Raw genomic sequence first — 17,751 nt, 5'->3', positions numbered from 1 at the left:
AAATAGCAAGAGGTTTTCTTTTCCTTCCTGACCATAGTGAGGGAAGGAAATTTAAAAACAACATGTATGGAGGAGGGGAAGGGAGAGTCGCTGCAAAATGTTGAAGACCAGGGGTGCGAGTACACACTTGTATTAACATCTTCCATCCCTGGAGCTGCAGTAATTTGCATGACATTATCTACCTGGGATGTTGCTATGGTTATCACCATACATAAGTAATTACCAGGGCAAATTGCACATACAGCGCGCAGATTCATGCTGTCAGAAGCAAAGGATCTTTTTATACACTTGAAAATGTAAATGTTTAAAAAAACACTAATCACAAAGATTCTTGATAAAAGAAAAACTTCAAGACAGCTCCTGAGTGATCTAAAATGGTTGTTAGTGATGCTTATTGACAACAGTACCTTAAGGGCCAACTCAGACGATGCCCAAGCCAGACACTGCACAGGCTCAGTAGAAAATCAGTAGAAACACTAACCAGTAGTAGTAACCAGAAACTAATCAGTAGAAACAGTAGAAAATCCCTGCCCAAAGAGTTTACAGTGCAGTTAGATGAGAAATGTACAGAGCAAGAGAAGTGGTGTATCACACAGAGCAAACAAGGTTGTCAACCTCATGGTATTGGCATGATTATTTTGAGTAGATTATTTTGGGTAATTATGTCAAGAAACTTGCTTCTGGCCAGCTAGGCACAAAAAGATGAAAGGAAGAGGAGGAGGAGGGAGTGAGGTAGACTACACCTATGCAAAAAAAAGAAAAGGGACATGGTGGTGTGGTGAAGCAGCTGGTCAGGACAGGCCAAAACTAAGTCTAATCAAAGTGGCGCTCTGAAAGTTCCCCAGTTCCCCTTCTGCAACGTTTCTGCTGCCATTTGCAGGCGGGATCTGATTGTGCCCTGATCTCCTAAGTTCTAGTTTCCCAAAGGGGCTGAGACCAAAGTTACAGTCCGTCTACACCCGTACACCCAAGCGGAAAGGAGCAATTAACACCTAATAGAATTTGGCTGAAAGTACAAATACAGGGTATCGAATGTTAGATCATCCAAAATAAATCAGACATAAAAAGCTCATTCTGACCTACTGCTGCAGTTACATTTCCAATAAAATACAGCAGCACTGTATGCAAACAGCTTGAGCTGCAGTCTATTGGTGTCAATGGAAATTTTTCAACAACTTTGATGGTGTTCTGTGCCCTAAGGACAAGACAAAGTTTTAAAAAATAGTGCTGCTGCTGTCATCTGAGTAAAGCTTATTAGTCTAACTGGAATGTAAAATATAAATCTGGAAAATACAAAATAGGTTTTTATAACTTCATTTGAGGTGATGTACATTAGTTTCATATCTATCCAAACCAATCACATGTTCTGTGTACAGAGGAATACTATAATTTAGTTATTCTGGATTTATAGAGTACAGTAGAATTTGGGAGGAAAATGTTACATTTGCCGTTTCTAGCTTCTCTGAGAAACAGATTCTTCTTTTGCTTACTTAGAAAGACATTTATCTTTACCTCCTAACAGTACTAGCAAAGTTATCATCAAAGCTCACCATTCTCCCTAACCGAGCTGCAGAATACATTTTTTCAGTGCTGAAATAGGCTCCAGTCCTCGACGTAGCCTTTCACAGTTCTCCCGAGGAAACAGGGCAGTCTGCCACGCTGGCCTCAGCAATGAGGGTACTTCTCTACACTCACCGACAGCAAGTTAAGTTTGCTTTTTTTTCAGCATCCAGCCCCCAAAAAACATCGTTACCTGGAAACGAAGTGCCACCATGAGAATCTGGACTGCTGAGTTAAATCTTCTCTCTCATTTCTCCAGGTTGCCTCAGGGGACTGTTAATCATAGCTACACGAGATTCTGAAACGTACTCGATTTGTTGATGAGAAAACCAGTGAGTGTATCAGTGCTTTACCTCTTTACATAGGGATCTCTATGAAATGGAGCCAAGCTCCACGAGGGACTGCATGTGAGCAGGAAACAGAGATGAATTTTGCAAAGGACAGAAGAAGAAAAGTATCAGCGCCAGAATAAGTGTGTCTGTGCATGATGGTTAGGAATGCTGCACAGCCTGTAAAGATTTAGATGAGGCAGAAGATTTCAAGCAGTTCTGCAGGCTGACTTTTTAACCAAAGGTGTATTTGCACTCGAAGAACTGTTAGGTGCTACATCACATCACTCTTACTTTCACCACATCCTTTCAAGCCAAACTCAGTCTTTAGGTCTGAATCTCATTCTAGTTTTAATACGGACTTCAAATGTAAGGAAGAGTACACAAAGGTCCGTCCTTAGAAAGCTACAGTATGATGCCTACAAGCCTTTTGACTATTGTAGCAGATGGGACTCGAAAAACATACTGGTAGAGATTATATGCTCTGTGAAGAGTTTTGCTACTGAAAGCATGATAAGAACAGGTATTAGCCAGCAGGCAGTCAGAAAACATGGCATCCCTTAGGGATCATTTCCATGGCCTCGGGAAAGGTACAGTTAGTGACGTCCAGAAATACTGACTAAAGATACAAGATACAAGTGTAACCTTATTAGGATAAATGCAGACTGAAGACATAGTATGATATGGAAAAAGTAATTTTTGGCTTTATTTGGGTAACTGGACCCACATGACGACAGGCATATTGTGACTAAGTATATTTCATACAAAATAGTTTGTTGACTGTAAATACATCAGTGAAAGGGAAAGTAAATATGTGAAGAGCAAAATGCAAGACGGAAAAAGTGAGATAAATATTGTTAGATTCAGGGGAAAAATGCTATAAACAGTAAGCAAAGCTCTTTGATTTGCACTGTTTTCCAGCCCATAAAACCCTAATATCTGCCAGCGTTTCATTAAAAGCTTATAAACTACTCAGCATGCCTGCTGCTGCGTAAATGTATTGCTAAAAACCATTGTCGATGTTGCAGACCTGGTATTCGGCAATGTTTCAAAGGAACTTTATGCATATAAAACTCAGACACATTACTGAAAGAAGTGTGGATTATGAAAATAGCACCTTAAACTCTAAACCTAATTAATATTAATCATGCAGTAGCAGTAGGTTTCTCTCAGCAGAGATGTTCCTATTAATACTGCTAAAACAGAAAATACCGATATCCCAGAGAAAATTATTCAGTATTTTAAGAAACAAGTGTTGTGGATAAAGAATTTAAGAGAAAACTTCTACCATTTTGTGAATTGAGTAGAAGGAGTAGAAGGCATGACTTTTCACAGAGGACTGAGAGTTTAAGGTGTTTGATGAGGCCACGATAGCCCAATGGCAAAATCGGTAAACGTTAACCTGAGTGATACAAAAATCTGGCAACACTAAGACTGCCCAGATGAACAACTGTTTTGACTGTGCAGTCTATTCTCACCATCAAAATCTAAGTCTTCAGCCCTCTAAGGGCGAGTAATCGCAGTACCTTTTGTTTTCCACAAAAAGTCATATTGGATTAATTAAATTTTTATTGTTATTACCAGTGGTCCCAAACCAAGCTTGGAGGGATCAGAACAGTCACGATTTCCCACCTTTCATAAGATGACTGCATTTCAGGGCTCACCCACGCTTGAATCCAAACGGAGGGTAAAATTGAAATGTTCCGACGGACAGAACCACGTTGGAGGCAAACCCTCCCAATGCCTGGCAGCTTTCAGATGGATGACGGCGTATGCACTTAGCCCATTCTGCATTGCTTTTCTCACAGAGGCAGCTCCAAATTGTTCTGAAAACAGAAGGTTCAGATTCATTTCCCACACCCCTCAAACAACTTCATATTCCTCTGCTACTAAGGTCAACCATCAAGCTAGAGTGTTGCAACACTGATGGGGTGAATGGGCAGTAAAAGGTACCTGTTACCCGTGCGAATGACTTACCTCTTACCTAGCAGCACACTCTAGCACCACGTGGATCAAGAAAGTAAAAACTCAGCACCTCAACACAGCCTTCCCTCTGGAACAACATTAGAAACAATATTGTAGATGTAAGAATCAGGGACAGGAACATTAGAAGACAGACCAAAAAAAGAGCAGGATCTGAATTATTGCACAAATATGAGATTCCTGAACACATTAATGAAAAATTTGTTTTACAGGTATGCGCTGAATAAAAAAAAAAAGCAAGCAACACCAAACCACCCAATATTGCACCCCTCTAGCTTTGTAAACTCAAACATGGTTGCTAAGACCCGCTGAACCATGTGTAAGTTGCCACGCGCGTGTACCACAGCTCTCACCCACGCGACACTGAAGCACTTGCTCCGCCGAGGATGTACAGACACACCTGCAGAGGACACGGGGTCCAGGCCTAGGGCAGCTCGTGTGACTGAAGAGAAAAGGGTGCGTTAGTGTTTCGCTCTGTCTAGGCTTAAGTAACAAATCAACAAATTGTCCGTTTAAATGCTTGAAATCTGCTGCTGTCACCAATGGCTCTGAGGCAAAAACACCACTAGCCCTGCGTGGCTCTCGATCACGCTTGGCACGAGTCACGAAAGGCAGAAAACAGTGACTGTGGAGGTCTCTGACACCACTTCTTGCTGTCGTTACAGTCGAGCCCTGTGCCCAGCACGCTTCAGCTGCGCTCGAGGTCTAGGTCAAAAGGATGTCTACCAGGTAACGACGGAAGGGAGGCCGTGGTCGGGCTGGGGTGCAGCCAAAGCCCACATGGCAAATATGGTTTATGTACCCTGTGGACTGGGCTGACAAGTCAGACGTTGCAATTTGAATCTAGTAGTACCCTCAGGTGCAAAGTACCAACGGACAGACAAGCCCCGGTGGTGACGCATCTCTGCAGGGTTGAAAGAGGAGCCCTTAGCCACAGGGTCATTAACGTGCAACATGTTGCACACGACAATCCTCCCTAGTAGTCAATTAAGGATATAACATAGGAAAAGGTAATATATTAGGTGCAAATTGCAATTACCTCTGTCTAGAGACTTTTACAATCTTCAGCAAAATAAATTGTAATTTAAGGAAAAAAGAAAACCTTTCTCTATGCTAAATGATTTGGGCTTTCCTCTCTCCTGCAATTCTCACGATCCTGAGTTTGCTTCCCTTACAGCGATAGTTGACCCTGTTATGATGAATACCCTCTAGGAGGCTGCTGACAACCTTATTTTCTACATTTTTGGGGTATCAGCTTGCTGTTACACTCAAGACAGAGCCACAGTATTGGGTTTTGTTTTTTTTTTTTTTTTTTACTTGTAGCCTTATTGTTACTAGTCTTGAAAAGAAAAAAGAAATCGTACTTTTGTCCTTTCCTAACCAACGTGGCGTGACAGCGGAAACCACCAGCCTGACGCTCTGGATGCACAAACTGTACAAGGTAACAGGGAGGCAGAAGCGAGCCCCCGTTTCGCGCTGACGTGGTTTGTTAACAGCCTGAGCTTAGAGCGTGACGGAGACGAAGGAGCGGAGGGGGCTGCGGCTCCCCGCTTTGACTTGCCTGAGGGGCTTCTCCCCGTTTTCCTGGCGAACCGCTCGCACCCCCCGCGGCGGCGGCCGGGCAGCTCGCGCCGCTCTGCGGACGTGGCGCCGGGCCGCGCCGCGCGCTGCCCAACCGTCCCCGCCCCACCGGCCGGGGGAGGAGCGGGGCCGGGGGCGGGGAGCGGGGGCGGCCTCGGCCTCGGCGGGCGCCGGGCAGCGGAGGGGTGCTAGCCGCCGGCTCGGCGGGGCTGTCGGCGCGGCGGGGCATGGGGAGCGGCGGGGCGGGGGGGTGCCTGGCGCTGGCGCTGGCGCTGCTGCTGCTGGTGCCGCCGGGCGGCCTGGGCAAGCCGACGGCGCGGCAGGAGCGGGCGCGGCCCGGCGCCGCGCAGCATGAAGACCGGCCGGGCTTCCAGTACGACCACGAGGCCTTCCTGGGCAAGGAGGAGGCGCGGAGTTTCGACCAGCTCAGCCCGGAGGAGAGCCGGGAGCGGCTCGGGTAAGAGGCGCGGGCGGGGGCCGCAGCGCCCTGTCGCGACAGCGCGGCGGGCGCGGGGGGGTGGCGAGCGGCGGCCTACGGAAACGTGGCAGGGGGAGGGCCCGGCGGGGCGGCCGGCCGGGCGGGGGGGCGCGGGGAAGCGCGGCGGCATGGGGCTGCCTTTTCGTGCGTGGCCGGGGGCTTGGCCGAAGGAGGGGGAGCGGCTGGAGGGCGCCGGGCGCTGCCTGCCCCACTCCGGCTCCCCGGCCCCGGGGGAGGTTGGCCCCTTCCCTCCTTGGAGGGCTCGTGTAGTAGTACCCCGCACCCCTGTGCGCCTTCTGTGATACCTCTTCGGTTACGTTTCTTTCACGCCTCGTTGGTTTTGCAAACGAGCAGCCAAGAATTCATCACTTTTGCGTTTTTCTCTCCTGCCTTTTCTGGTCTTACAGCAATAAGCCTGGTGGAGGGAGCTGCTGTATGTGGTGCTGTGCCGGGTGTTGGACAGACCTCGCCCACTGCTGGAGTGCTTTGCTGCTACAGCTCCTCACCTCTGGGTCACTTACATGGACCATGCTAGCGTGAATCAAGTTTAAACCGTTCCTTCTTTACAGCTCCATTTACAAGTCCACTTGAAGCCATCTTCCCACAGCTTTTCCACTAGTGACATCTTTGCCCACTGTCTAACAGTGTTGCTCTGGCTTCTATGCTGCTATTTATGCCGAGATCAGAGTCCATGCAACAGTTGCCTTATTTTACTGCTTCTCCGTCCTTTACACCTACAGGAAGTCAGATCACTACTTAGTTCTAAGTTTAACAGTAGTTAAAGCAAGATCCTTTTAGGTAGTTACTAACAAGAAGAGCGCTTAAAATATCTGTGTGTTCTCTCTAAGATTACCTTTGCCTTTACTTCCCTTCCATAGGGAGTGGTACTTACTCATTGTATGTCTGTCCGGTTCCATCATAAGCTGTTAGTGCAGTATCACTGTTAGCTCACCGACTAGCCTCTTGATCCTTCTGGAAGCTGTCACTACTATTTACGTGTATCTCAGTGAGTAAACAGACAAAGTGGTTATCAGAAATGACCAGTTTCATCCACATTGTTTCAAGAAACAAACAAACCATGTTCTCAGCATACATGATCTATGACTTAGATTCTCATAAAGTGTATCACTAAAATGGACATGCCTTTTAAAAATTGGTCTACACTTAACACCAGTACAGATATTTCAGCTGAGGATATGATTTAACAGTAGAGCTGCTTTTAAACAGTTTGTACAAATGCTAACTGAGCAAGGAGGAAGCTTAACTTCTGGAGATCTCACTGTGCACCTTGGAGAGGTGACATGCATGTTAAGCTACTGCTACAGTCAGTAACCTTTTAAATGGAGTTGATTAAAGTGTCCCTCTGAGGACCAAAGCCCACACTGTGGGGTGAGCATTATGCAGCAGAACATCAGCAGTGTGGTTCCTGGGGGGCCTGTGGGAAAGTTTCATAACTTTCAGCATTTCCTAACCTTGTAATTTCATATATCATACAGAGATGTAGAGGAGAGAGAGGATTTTTAAAACATTTAACTTTCTTCTTTTTATTGTGATTTAATAATCAGATATACTGAGAAAAACAGCTTTGTTATGGGCAACTTCTGCAGTGAGAGTGACAAATAGTGTCAATTCTCAGCAAGTGAGTGGCTTTTAGGAAGAAGACAGATGTAATGAAAAGCTATTTTTAAATCCTTTCTGGACGAAAACAGGAACATAGAGTCTGCTGCTCTAACCAAAGTGCATGCTGCTGCGTTTTTAAGTCCTTTTACCTTGCTTAGGAAGGGTGGCAGCATTTGGTCATCCCAATGACCAGTGCTAGGATCAGAGTCCCAGGGCTAGACAGCAGTGATGCAAAGCTGCTCTCACCTTCTTGCAGCAAACAAAAAGGAGCTAGCTAATATACAGAAAAAGCCCTGCAAACGCCACTACCTGCAGCCTCAGTGGAGGAGCAGCTGCACAGTATGATCTTGGTTTGAGATTGTGGCACGTACCAGCCCATAATCGTATCATGACGTGGGGGTGCACCTGCCCTTATGACAGATTCCATGACAAGGGCATCCCTTCTCCCTGTCCTCCCACACTGGATCACTTGACAAGGGAGGAATCCCACATTGCCCACCCATGCGCAGTACCAGAACTGGCTTTGGAGAAGCATGGCATAATCCTGGTGCAGCATCCAAGGGCTGCATTGAGGGACTGGAGACGGGCTAAGAAGGAGGGGAGTGCGGCTGCAGTCCTCTGAACTTTTTCCCTGCCATTTGTAGTGGGCCTGTCATCTTCAGAAAACATAGAAGGTGGTGACAGATCCTCACAATGTAAATGTTTCTGTTCATGATACAGGCCAAGGGCGGAGTTCATCAACATACAGTTGTACTCGCATCAGGTGCAGAGGGGAAGCCTTCCTCTTTCAGCCACTTCGTAGCAATGATTTCCCTGCTCCAACTTTATTTCATCACCAGATGTCCTTGCAGACTGGCAGCTTAAATCTCTGTAACAGCAGGTTGTAGGTACCTGTTGCGTGTGCCCTCTAGCTTCTTTATTATGGGGTGGGAAACTAATACTGACTGTAATCCCACCTCAGTTAAAAAGAGAAAATAAGCTTTCAGGTATTACACACTTGTGCATGTAGATTCCTGTGTATGAGCTGGAATTTTGTGTCTCTTAACATGGTCCTTGAACTTTTACTGTATTCAAGAATTAACTGTTTAAAATAAAGACACTAGGGCTCTTGAGACTGACCAATGTACATTAGCTCTGCTACAAAACCTGTACAGAGTACAGCTGACAGTCAGTGTAAAAAGTGAGGTCCACAGTCCATACAATAGCTTCTTACCCATACCTCTGGGAGCCTGTAGGCAAGACTACTTCTTTGTCCCCAGCTTCAACTGGGAAGCAGAGTGAAATAGTGCACATGGATGCAATGGACCTATAAAAACAAGAGTACAGGTGAAAAGGAAGAGGCATGAAATATTTTCTGCTAAACAATTTTTACTTCTGTGTTAAAAATACCGAAGAACTACTGGCAGAATCATTTATTATAACTGATACATTTAACAACAGGAAGAAATATCAGCTAAACCAATTAAATTCATTGTGGGGCAAATCCATTGACATACAGTCCATCGTGCAGTGAAAGGGACCCTTGGCAATCAATTCCCCATGAGATTTATACAAAAGAGAAAAGGTTTTCCAGTCGGTTAATTCATACTTTACTACTTCAGAAAGTAAATTCAGCAGCCCCTTTTCCCCTCATAGCTCAGAAGTTGCATATTTATAAATTCAGTCTGATACTATCAGACTCAACACAAGATTTCTGGAAATTCAGCAGAAGCTGCTGCTGTTGACTCTGCTTACCACTTCCATAACTAAGGCTCAGGAAGAGACGTTGCTTCACTAGTTGAAGAGTTCCAGTTGGCCAGGGTCAATTTCTTTGTGGAGAACCAAGATGTTGAATTGCAAAGAATATTTAAAAGTGGAGAACTTTTCCCTGTGTCCTTTGGCTGCCTGGAAGTTTAGCTCACCTGTTGAATTGCAAGTCAGGATTTAGACAACTCAACTCCTGCTCTTGCCCCTTCTTACAAGTGACATATAGCTAGTCCATAGGTGTGGTGATTGATCCTACGGGGAATGGTCATTCAGATTATCTCGAGCGGGACACTGGCTGGTCACTGAACTAGGTGCGGTGCAACTACGGTTTGTTCCTGTACCTCACGAGCAGAGACAACAAGAGTTAAAACTGCTGATGTGCCTAAAGCCAGTCTGGATGTGCAGAAGAGGCATGGTGCTAACTGCCCCAGTTCCAGGAGCAGAGTACATAGTTTCTCACAGGCCAGTGCCCAGAATACAGTAATGCTGTGACCAGCTGACCTACAAGCTGTGGGATTAAAGCTGCATTCTTATTTTAGCTAAAGGTTTTTATCATCTAGTCTACCACTATAGCTGGGACAGGAGCCAGTTTTACAAGCTCAAACCCAAACTGGTGGCATTTAGCAATTACAGGCATGCCTTGAGAAATTTATTGCAGAGAACCTAGAGGAGAGCGTTGCCTCTGTTTTTTTTAAACATAGTTTTTCAGGTTGGTTTTATCTGCAGCTGTGTGCAGAACTTTTCAAAGATGGAAGTTTCCCTGGGAATACTCCAGTACCTCACTCCTGCTGATTTCAAGAGGACTTGAGGCTAGCAGCTTTACGCAGGACAGCAGCTTATATCCCAACTGCCAGCAATGACGAGACCTGCTGCAGACTAGCTGTTGCTTTAGCAAGTAACGGGCATTCCTGGCAACACAAGCGATACTGCTTTTTGCTGGGAAAGAAAGAAAAAGAAGTGGAGGAACAGGAACGGCAGGGAAGACTGTACATGGTGTACATGCCCAGCATTACACAGTCGTGTAACTCACTCCACTCTAGCATCAGTCTGTTGGAAAACCACAGGAAAAACTGCAGGTGTCCATAAAATCCTAGCTTTTTGCCCTGGTTGCCTTCAGCACGGTGCACCTTTCTCCTGAGGTGAAATTAGTGTCTCCTACTCTGAGCCCAGCATGGCCACTCCCCATCGACAGTGAAGAACAGGTCCCCCTAAGTTAGTAGATACAAACTAAGAAATCCAGGTATTATCTGAGGTACTTTGTTCAGTAATTTTGATCGTGTGAGTTCCATTTCAATCATTCATAGCAATATTAAATAATGAATAGAGACATATCCCTTAAGATAATCTGCAAAATGCAAGAAAGCCTTAGCTAGTAGGGCAGCTTTATAAGTTTTAGGCAGTGCATTTTTGTGGAAATCAGGGACAGATAAAGATTACTAAAACTGGACTGACTTGCAGTTTGTTTTTCTCTCAACTCTTAAGCATCTTGGTCTCTTTTCACAGGAAGATTGTGGATAGAATAGATGACAACAAAGATGGCTATCTCACAACAGAGGAATTAAAAAACTGGATTAAACGGGTTCAGAAACGCTATATCTATGAAAATGTGGCTAAAGTTTGGAAAGACTATGATCTGAACAAGGACAATAAAATTGCCTGGGAAGAATACAAACAAGCCACATACGGTTATTATTTAGGTAAGATAACATTTTCAGATTATATGCTCAAAGACTATTGAGATCATAAGGCATGATTTCATGTCTGACAGCAGAAGTTTGGTGTCACATTTAGAAGTCTTGAAAATTGCATTGAATCTTATAAATGCTCAGAGATCAAAAGCATTTCTTAGTTGTTTATTGCAGCCGTTTCCACATGGGTCACCAGAACACGGAAGATTTTGTAGAGGGATTATTAAATGTACTGACAAAGCTGAATTAAAGTCTCCTTCAGTTGGAAATATATATATTTTTTTAACATTAAAAATGGTACTTTAATTAAAAAAGAATATAGTGTGTAATTAAACAGTATTTGTTAATTCAGTCTCTCTTAAACTCTTAGAGGTGCTAAAAATTTAGTCTGGGTCTAAGCTATAGTAAAGTTACTGATTAAAATAGTTCTTGCAGAATAACACGCTTCAGATGGTGATCAACTGCAAATTAAAATCCTGAACAAATCAGGCAAAAGAAGCATGTATTAAAAAATATACCTGAATCTTTTTTTCCCCCACATACATTCCCTTTGCTTTTTATAAGTTAATGAAGGGAAAGGAGGAGAAGAGATCATTTAAGCTAAAGGGCAATGCTGACAGAACAACAAATTGGTATTAATTGACCATTTATACTGGAAATGAGAAGACAGTATCTATCTACCTAGCATAGAGGCAGTTTCTGGAGCAAGCTTCCAGTAGCTGTAATAATTCCAAAATCTGCCTTAGATTAAAATAGAGGTTATTACATTTGTGGAAGGAAATATTTGACACACAGTCCCTGCAGCAGTGTCCATGGAAGCCCATGGACTTTGTCTTTGCTTTCTGTAGTCCACAAGATTTGGACAGCAGCTACTACGTTGTGGTCTTGTGTTAATGCACACTTACAATTCCCATCTGTGATTCCTGGCCTAGTCTTTTTTAACTATGTTTGTCTCCTAACATGCAAATGATTAAATTGTTATGAGTATTTTTCATGTTTGAAGTCAGTTTAGTGATCCTATTTTTAAAATTATATCAAATATGATACGTTTTATGCCACTGAACACTCTGAAAAAATGTCATTATTTTAAACTGAAAATAATTGTTAGGCTCTTTATAGCAGAGGCGTAACAGTTAGATCATTTCAGTCAGTTTGGCAGTTTCTAAAATCACATTCCTTTGGTTTGCTGGCTTTTTGAAACTGAAAAGTTGTGTAGATCATACTGATTCCTAAGAAGAATAAAACTTCTGTGAATGAAATCTACCCCAAATACTGCCTAAGCAATGTTTGTGAAAGCAGATTAAAAAATAAAAATCTGTGAAGGATGATATACGGTACTGCAAAATCCGTTATCCTGGATTCCAACAGAAGGCTTACTCAGACATTCACCTATACTGCTAAGTCGCCTTTAAAAATCAAACCAAGTGCTTGACCCCTGAATTTAAAACTTTGCAGGAAAGAGAAGTTCCATTTTAACACAGCAGCTAGTCTGGCAATAAGTCTTTATTTCTAGACTCTAACAGCAAATTTGGGTACTTCATTGTGGTAATATGTTTTAACAGGAACATAGTTTTGAGAGAGTCTTGATTAATTTGCAGAAAATCCAGATGAATTCCAAGATGCAACAGATCAGCACAGTTTTAAAAAAATGCTGCCCAGAGATGAGAGAAGGTTCAAAACTGCAGATCTGGATGGAGACTTAGCTGCCACTCATGAAGAATTCACTGCTTTCCTTCACCCAGAGGAGTTTGAGCATATGAAAAACATCGTTGTCTTAGTAAGCAGAGCAAAACCAATGCCATTACTTTTTTTTTTTGGTTTTTTGAATGAGCTTTGAAATGCTTCTCTAACCTTTCCATGCAGGATTTAGAGACACACACACACATAATAGCCAAGTGGGGAACAGAAAGGGATGCCTTTCATGAAATTCGCATGATTTAGAGCTCTCAGTATAAGAAAGACTTGTTAAATGCACTTCAACAGCTCCTAAATGGAATCAAGAAGCAGTGTTGGGGCACTGACTTAACACCAAAATGAAAGGAAGGGCATGCTCACATGCGGCAGCTAAGTGTTTGATGCAAGCTTGTACCTGCCCCTAACTTAAAACTTAAGTGTGGTGCCCAGTTCATTCATGTGCAGGGAAATTTTTCAACATGCAAGAGTATTTGTATATTCATTGTGTGAACAACAATCGCACTGGAATCAGTGAGAGGGCATTTGCCTGCGTACAAGGGCAGGTCAAGGCCTCAAACGTGAAATGATCTAAGAGACCAGTAGCCAGAATTCTCAGTTCTCTCTTGATTACTTCAATGCAAAACTATTTTCCAGGAAACCTTAGAAGACATAGACAAAAACGAGGATGGTTTTGTGGATCAAGATGAGTACATTGGTAAGTGTTGAGGTTTGTTTCTTACATAATCTCCAATCCATTTTTCCATCTTCTCTCAAATTTGCAGCAGTATTAACAACGCTGAGATGAATGTTTCTGTGCTCTAGCTATTTTAAACCAACCATCCAATCCAGAAAGTTTAGTTTCGTTTTAGGCAGATAGAAGCAACATCACCAGCAAAACGTTCCTCACACTTCACAGCATAAGATCCTCCTCTTAGTCTCGTATAATTTGGATAAGAGGGTCTGGAATAATAGTTTTCATGACAGGAATACTTTCTGTATGCTTGACCACATTAACAGCATTTTGAAGGCATTGTTCAGAAATACAGGAGGATCAGAAAGTGCATTAGTCTTTTCCCAAGTTTGAATGGTATTTGACTATGCAAAATAGCTGGGAAGCACACATTGCAAAAAAGAATACTCACCTTTTTTTCTACTAGTTATTTTCCTAATTTAATTAATAAGTAAGAACCCGTACTTCTCTAGTGATTTGGTGATGCCATTATGTTTCTTCTAGCAATACAGGATGCATTAAAAATTAACTGTGTAAAAATAGCACTAAGATTTAAGATTCTCAAAGAAGTTTTGAGGTGCCTGAAAGTCAGCTGTGCGTTACTTCAGTAGCAGAAAGAGAACAAAATGGGAAACATCAACAGCAGATCAGTCACAGTTAATTTACACAAACTTCAGTCATGCTAGGCAGTTAGCTGCTGTCTTGCTCTTAGGCCTATGAAGACAAAATGGAAGCGGGATTGGAGATCAGCAGTACGTAATATGGTTTAGCCTTTTGAAATTATGCTGATACCAAAAGCTAACTTCTCCCACCGCACTCACTTTGATGGGTTTTAAATCAAGAAAGTAGCACCAGGAAAGCGTTAGGGCAAACTCAGATGAATCTTTCTGTTTCTAGTGGTGCTATAAAGATCACTTCACATATAATCAGGAACAGTATACGCACGTTAATTAATGGCAGGAGGGTTCTTTTCCTTGTAAATTATATTTAGCCTCAGAATGTGAATGCTATTCATTTATGACCGAAATAACAGAGCAGCATAATTTCCACAGTAATTTCATTTCATTCAGTGACATTACCTACATATAATTATAAGGTAATTGTCAACATTTGTTACCATGTGAATGCTGTTTTTTCTTGTCTTCTATAGATAGGAACACAGAATGTTCTAGTCACGATCACCTCACATCGACAAGGATGATAAAAATCAAATTGATGGGACATGTCAGCTGCCTCAAATAAACAGTATAATTTGCACTTTCAAAATGAACAAAGAAAATGAATGTGTTGTCTGAAGTTTTCTTCATGAGTTGAGGAAAACTATGCTTAAAATATTCCTACTTCCCTTTTTCAGATGTAGTATTTTTTATTTTTGACAAGCTGGGGTTAAGAAACAAACAGAAACACAAATATCTTTGGTGGATTATAAGGAACAACAAAATGAAGTCCAAAAATTGCAGTCTCTGGGATCAGGCATTTGATGGGGAAATCTGCTGAAGGTTATAGAATGATTCCTCCCTCCTCCTTCCTTCCTCCTGTTTTGTCTTTCACAAAATTTGGTTTTGATTTTACACAAGCAGTGAAAAGATCCCTAGTCATGTTAAGCAGAGAGGACTAAATTCTTATTGTGCATAAGCAGGTAACAGAGTCTTTCAGGGACACCGTGGACAGTTCTACCAATAGAGAGCTTCAGCCTAGCGTACACACTCGCACTGCAGGATGGGAGGAGGTTATTCCTAGAATAGAGACCAGCATTTATACTTCCTATAGATACCAGCCAGCCTCTGGCCCTGAGACCATCCATATGGGGCACACTTTTCCTTAGCCCATCCTTGAAAACCAAACCCACAAGGCATAGGAGTAGTATCAGAAAGCAGGCTTTAGTTATAAATAGAAAAGTGGAAGGCTTGAGGAATAAGCAGCCATGATGAGCAGGAAACAATGGGCCACAATGACCAGAAGAATAAAGTGGACACAGTAATCATAATTTGGAAGGCCTATGCTGTAAAGAACAGATACAAATCAATTGCTCTTAGTAATCACTGCATCTCTCCCAACTCTGTTTTTACAGATAGCTGCTGCCACTGTGGCATTTTCCTACTGAGGCTTCTTAAATATAGCACAGGACTGATGTACAGAGCAGCTTGTGTATGTAATCTATGCATACTATGTCACAAATGGTACTCCATCCAAGGTACCAATCTATGACGAGTGCACTGCCTGTGATTTCTCACACAGAATGCACCACTGATTCATGACTTCTCCCGGTCATTCTTTGTTGAATACCACCTTTTACTGCAGTGTGCTGCAGCACTGCATGGTTAAAAAAGGACTCGTCTACTAAGATGAGTTTCTCTTACACAGACCTCTCTAAAAGCAGGACAGAAGCACTGAAGTTCCATTTAGCAGTTTTTGTTTTCCTAATTTTCCCCTGTGCCATTTTCCCCTTAACCACTCTGCTGGCTAGAATCTGATCTTATCCACAAAGACATTTGCTGGCAGGGACAAGGTACAATTTCTGAGTTCCTTTCTCCCCATGTGACTAAGCCTAGCACTAAAGCTTGTGATTGCTATTTAGCTAAAGATCCTTAAAGAACTTATTTCATTCTGAAATTCAGTGGATGAAGGCCTTTGGACAGGTTCACCTCTCATGTTAGCCTCACCAGCAGTGCACAGTGATGATACAAGGGTAATGTAAGAATGGACAGAATCACCAGAGGTGAAGAAATAGGCCTGAGAGAAGATATGCACAGCTACTCTATTTACACCCCATGTTTTATTTTCTGTACAAAGACCGCTGTGCAAAGAATGAAATGTTTGGTCTTCCTCTGAGGGTCACTGTACAAATGTCTTCAAGTTTGTGCATAATTTGCAAATTAAATATGACTCAAGTGAGACCTTTACTTCCTCTCCAGCTGATATGTTTGCAAATGAAGAGGGTGGACCAGAGCCTGACTGGGTGATTACAGAGCGTGAACAATTTTCAGATTTTCGTGACATCAACAAGGATGGGAAGATGGACAAAGAGGAGATTCAGCACTGGATTCTCCCGCAAGACTATGATCACGCACTAGCTGAAGCCAGGCACTTGGTCTATGAATCGGATGTAGACAAGGTAATTAGTGGTGTAGTATACTTTTTAAACAAAGTTATATAAAGAGTTTTTTTTAAACATATCAGCTTGCAAGAATTTACTTCTAATAATTTTTCTTATTAGTACACTTCAAGTGGAGTTTTAGAGGCTAGAATTGCTAGTGCATTACTGTATCAATGCCAGTTTTAGTTGGTAGGGTTAGAAGCACAGAATAGTGAATACATGTCAGCTCTAGAAGTCCCCTTGGCTTTCATTAGGTTAGATAAGAAATTATTTATCATCTTAAACCTGGAAGTTTTAACACAGTTGAAATACTCTTTTTCCTTTTAAGAATGGTCATGGCTTTTGTATGCTAATTTAGACTGCAAGAGAAAAATAAAAGATACATTACAAAGGAGGTAGCAAGAAAACCCTATTTCTATAATCAAACACATATCTTTGACTTAAAGATTATCTCAATATATCCACTTCCTGTAATGTGGGAGATTAATGGTTCAGTAGATTCCAGATGATCTTCAGAAGTATAATGTGAGCAAAGCTGGAACCTGAAAAGCCAAAACTCTCTTACACAGAGAGTGTGTAAATTGCTAACGTAAGCAACCATCGTAAACAAAATACTGCAGGGGATTTTCATTTTTACAGTCAGGAAGGCAAAACCAAACCACAGGGCAAAACTGTGTACCAAATAACCCATAAATTGTTTGGCAGTGAGTTAATTACAAAGAACTTTCAATTAGCAGTTTGACCCAACTGAAGCCAGTGGGACTTCAGTTTTCCCCTGGGGTCCAAATTTTGCTCACCATGACAGCTACAATGATTCCTGAACCTGCGGACTGCTGCTTTGAAGAACTGTCTATTTCCCAGGGCTCTTTTTAAGTCTGTGATGGTGCGTCTTTTACTTAGCTTTGAAAAAGTTCTTACAGAGATTTTATTTTCCTCCCACCAGGATCAAAAACTAACGAAAGAGGAGGTTCTAGACAACTGGAACATGTTTGTTGGAAGTCAAGCTACTAATTACGGGGAGGACCTCACAAGAAATCATGATGAACTATGATACAGCGTACCAACCAGTATGCCACAGACCTTTTCTCCACTTCACTGAAATCACTGTGTCTATCCCCTCTTTTAGGGGAAGATGGACAAGGGAAACACAACCGAATGATTTGCATTAATATATTTTTAACATGCCAGCTTATTACCTCAGAAACAACATAGAAATAGCTTTTTACTCTTTTCACATGGTTAAATACAGCATCTAATTACTACAG

The 17,751-nt window shown here is 42.4% G+C and overlaps 1 protein-coding gene across 1 annotated transcript; it reads left to right on the top strand.

Annotated features, from left to right (window-relative positions):
- Positions 1 to 5,592: 5,592 nt before the first annotated feature.
- RCN1 (reticulocalbin 1) lies at positions 5,593 to 17,537 on the top strand (the record flags this gene model as incomplete). Its single annotated transcript, XM_081999924.1, has 6 exons — positions 5,593 to 5,910; positions 10,801 to 10,994; positions 12,584 to 12,762; positions 13,314 to 13,374; positions 16,305 to 16,504; positions 17,430 to 17,537. The coding sequence occupies exons 1-6, from the start codon at positions 5,681 to 5,683 to the stop codon at positions 17,535 to 17,537; spliced, it is 972 nt and encodes a 323-aa protein (XP_081856050.1). The 5' UTR covers positions 5,593 to 5,680.
- Between the last annotated feature and the right edge of the window lie 214 nt (positions 17,538 to 17,751).

The sequence above is a fragment of the Phaethon aethereus genome, assembly GCF_964289735.1.
Source record: "Phaethon aethereus genome assembly, chromosome: 5".
In the NCBI taxonomy this organism is placed as follows: domain Eukaryota; kingdom Metazoa; phylum Chordata; class Aves; order Phaethontiformes; family Phaethontidae; genus Phaethon; species Phaethon aethereus.
The sequence above is the reverse complement of the archived record's forward strand: the minus strand, read 5'-3'. Positions and strand labels throughout refer to the sequence as shown.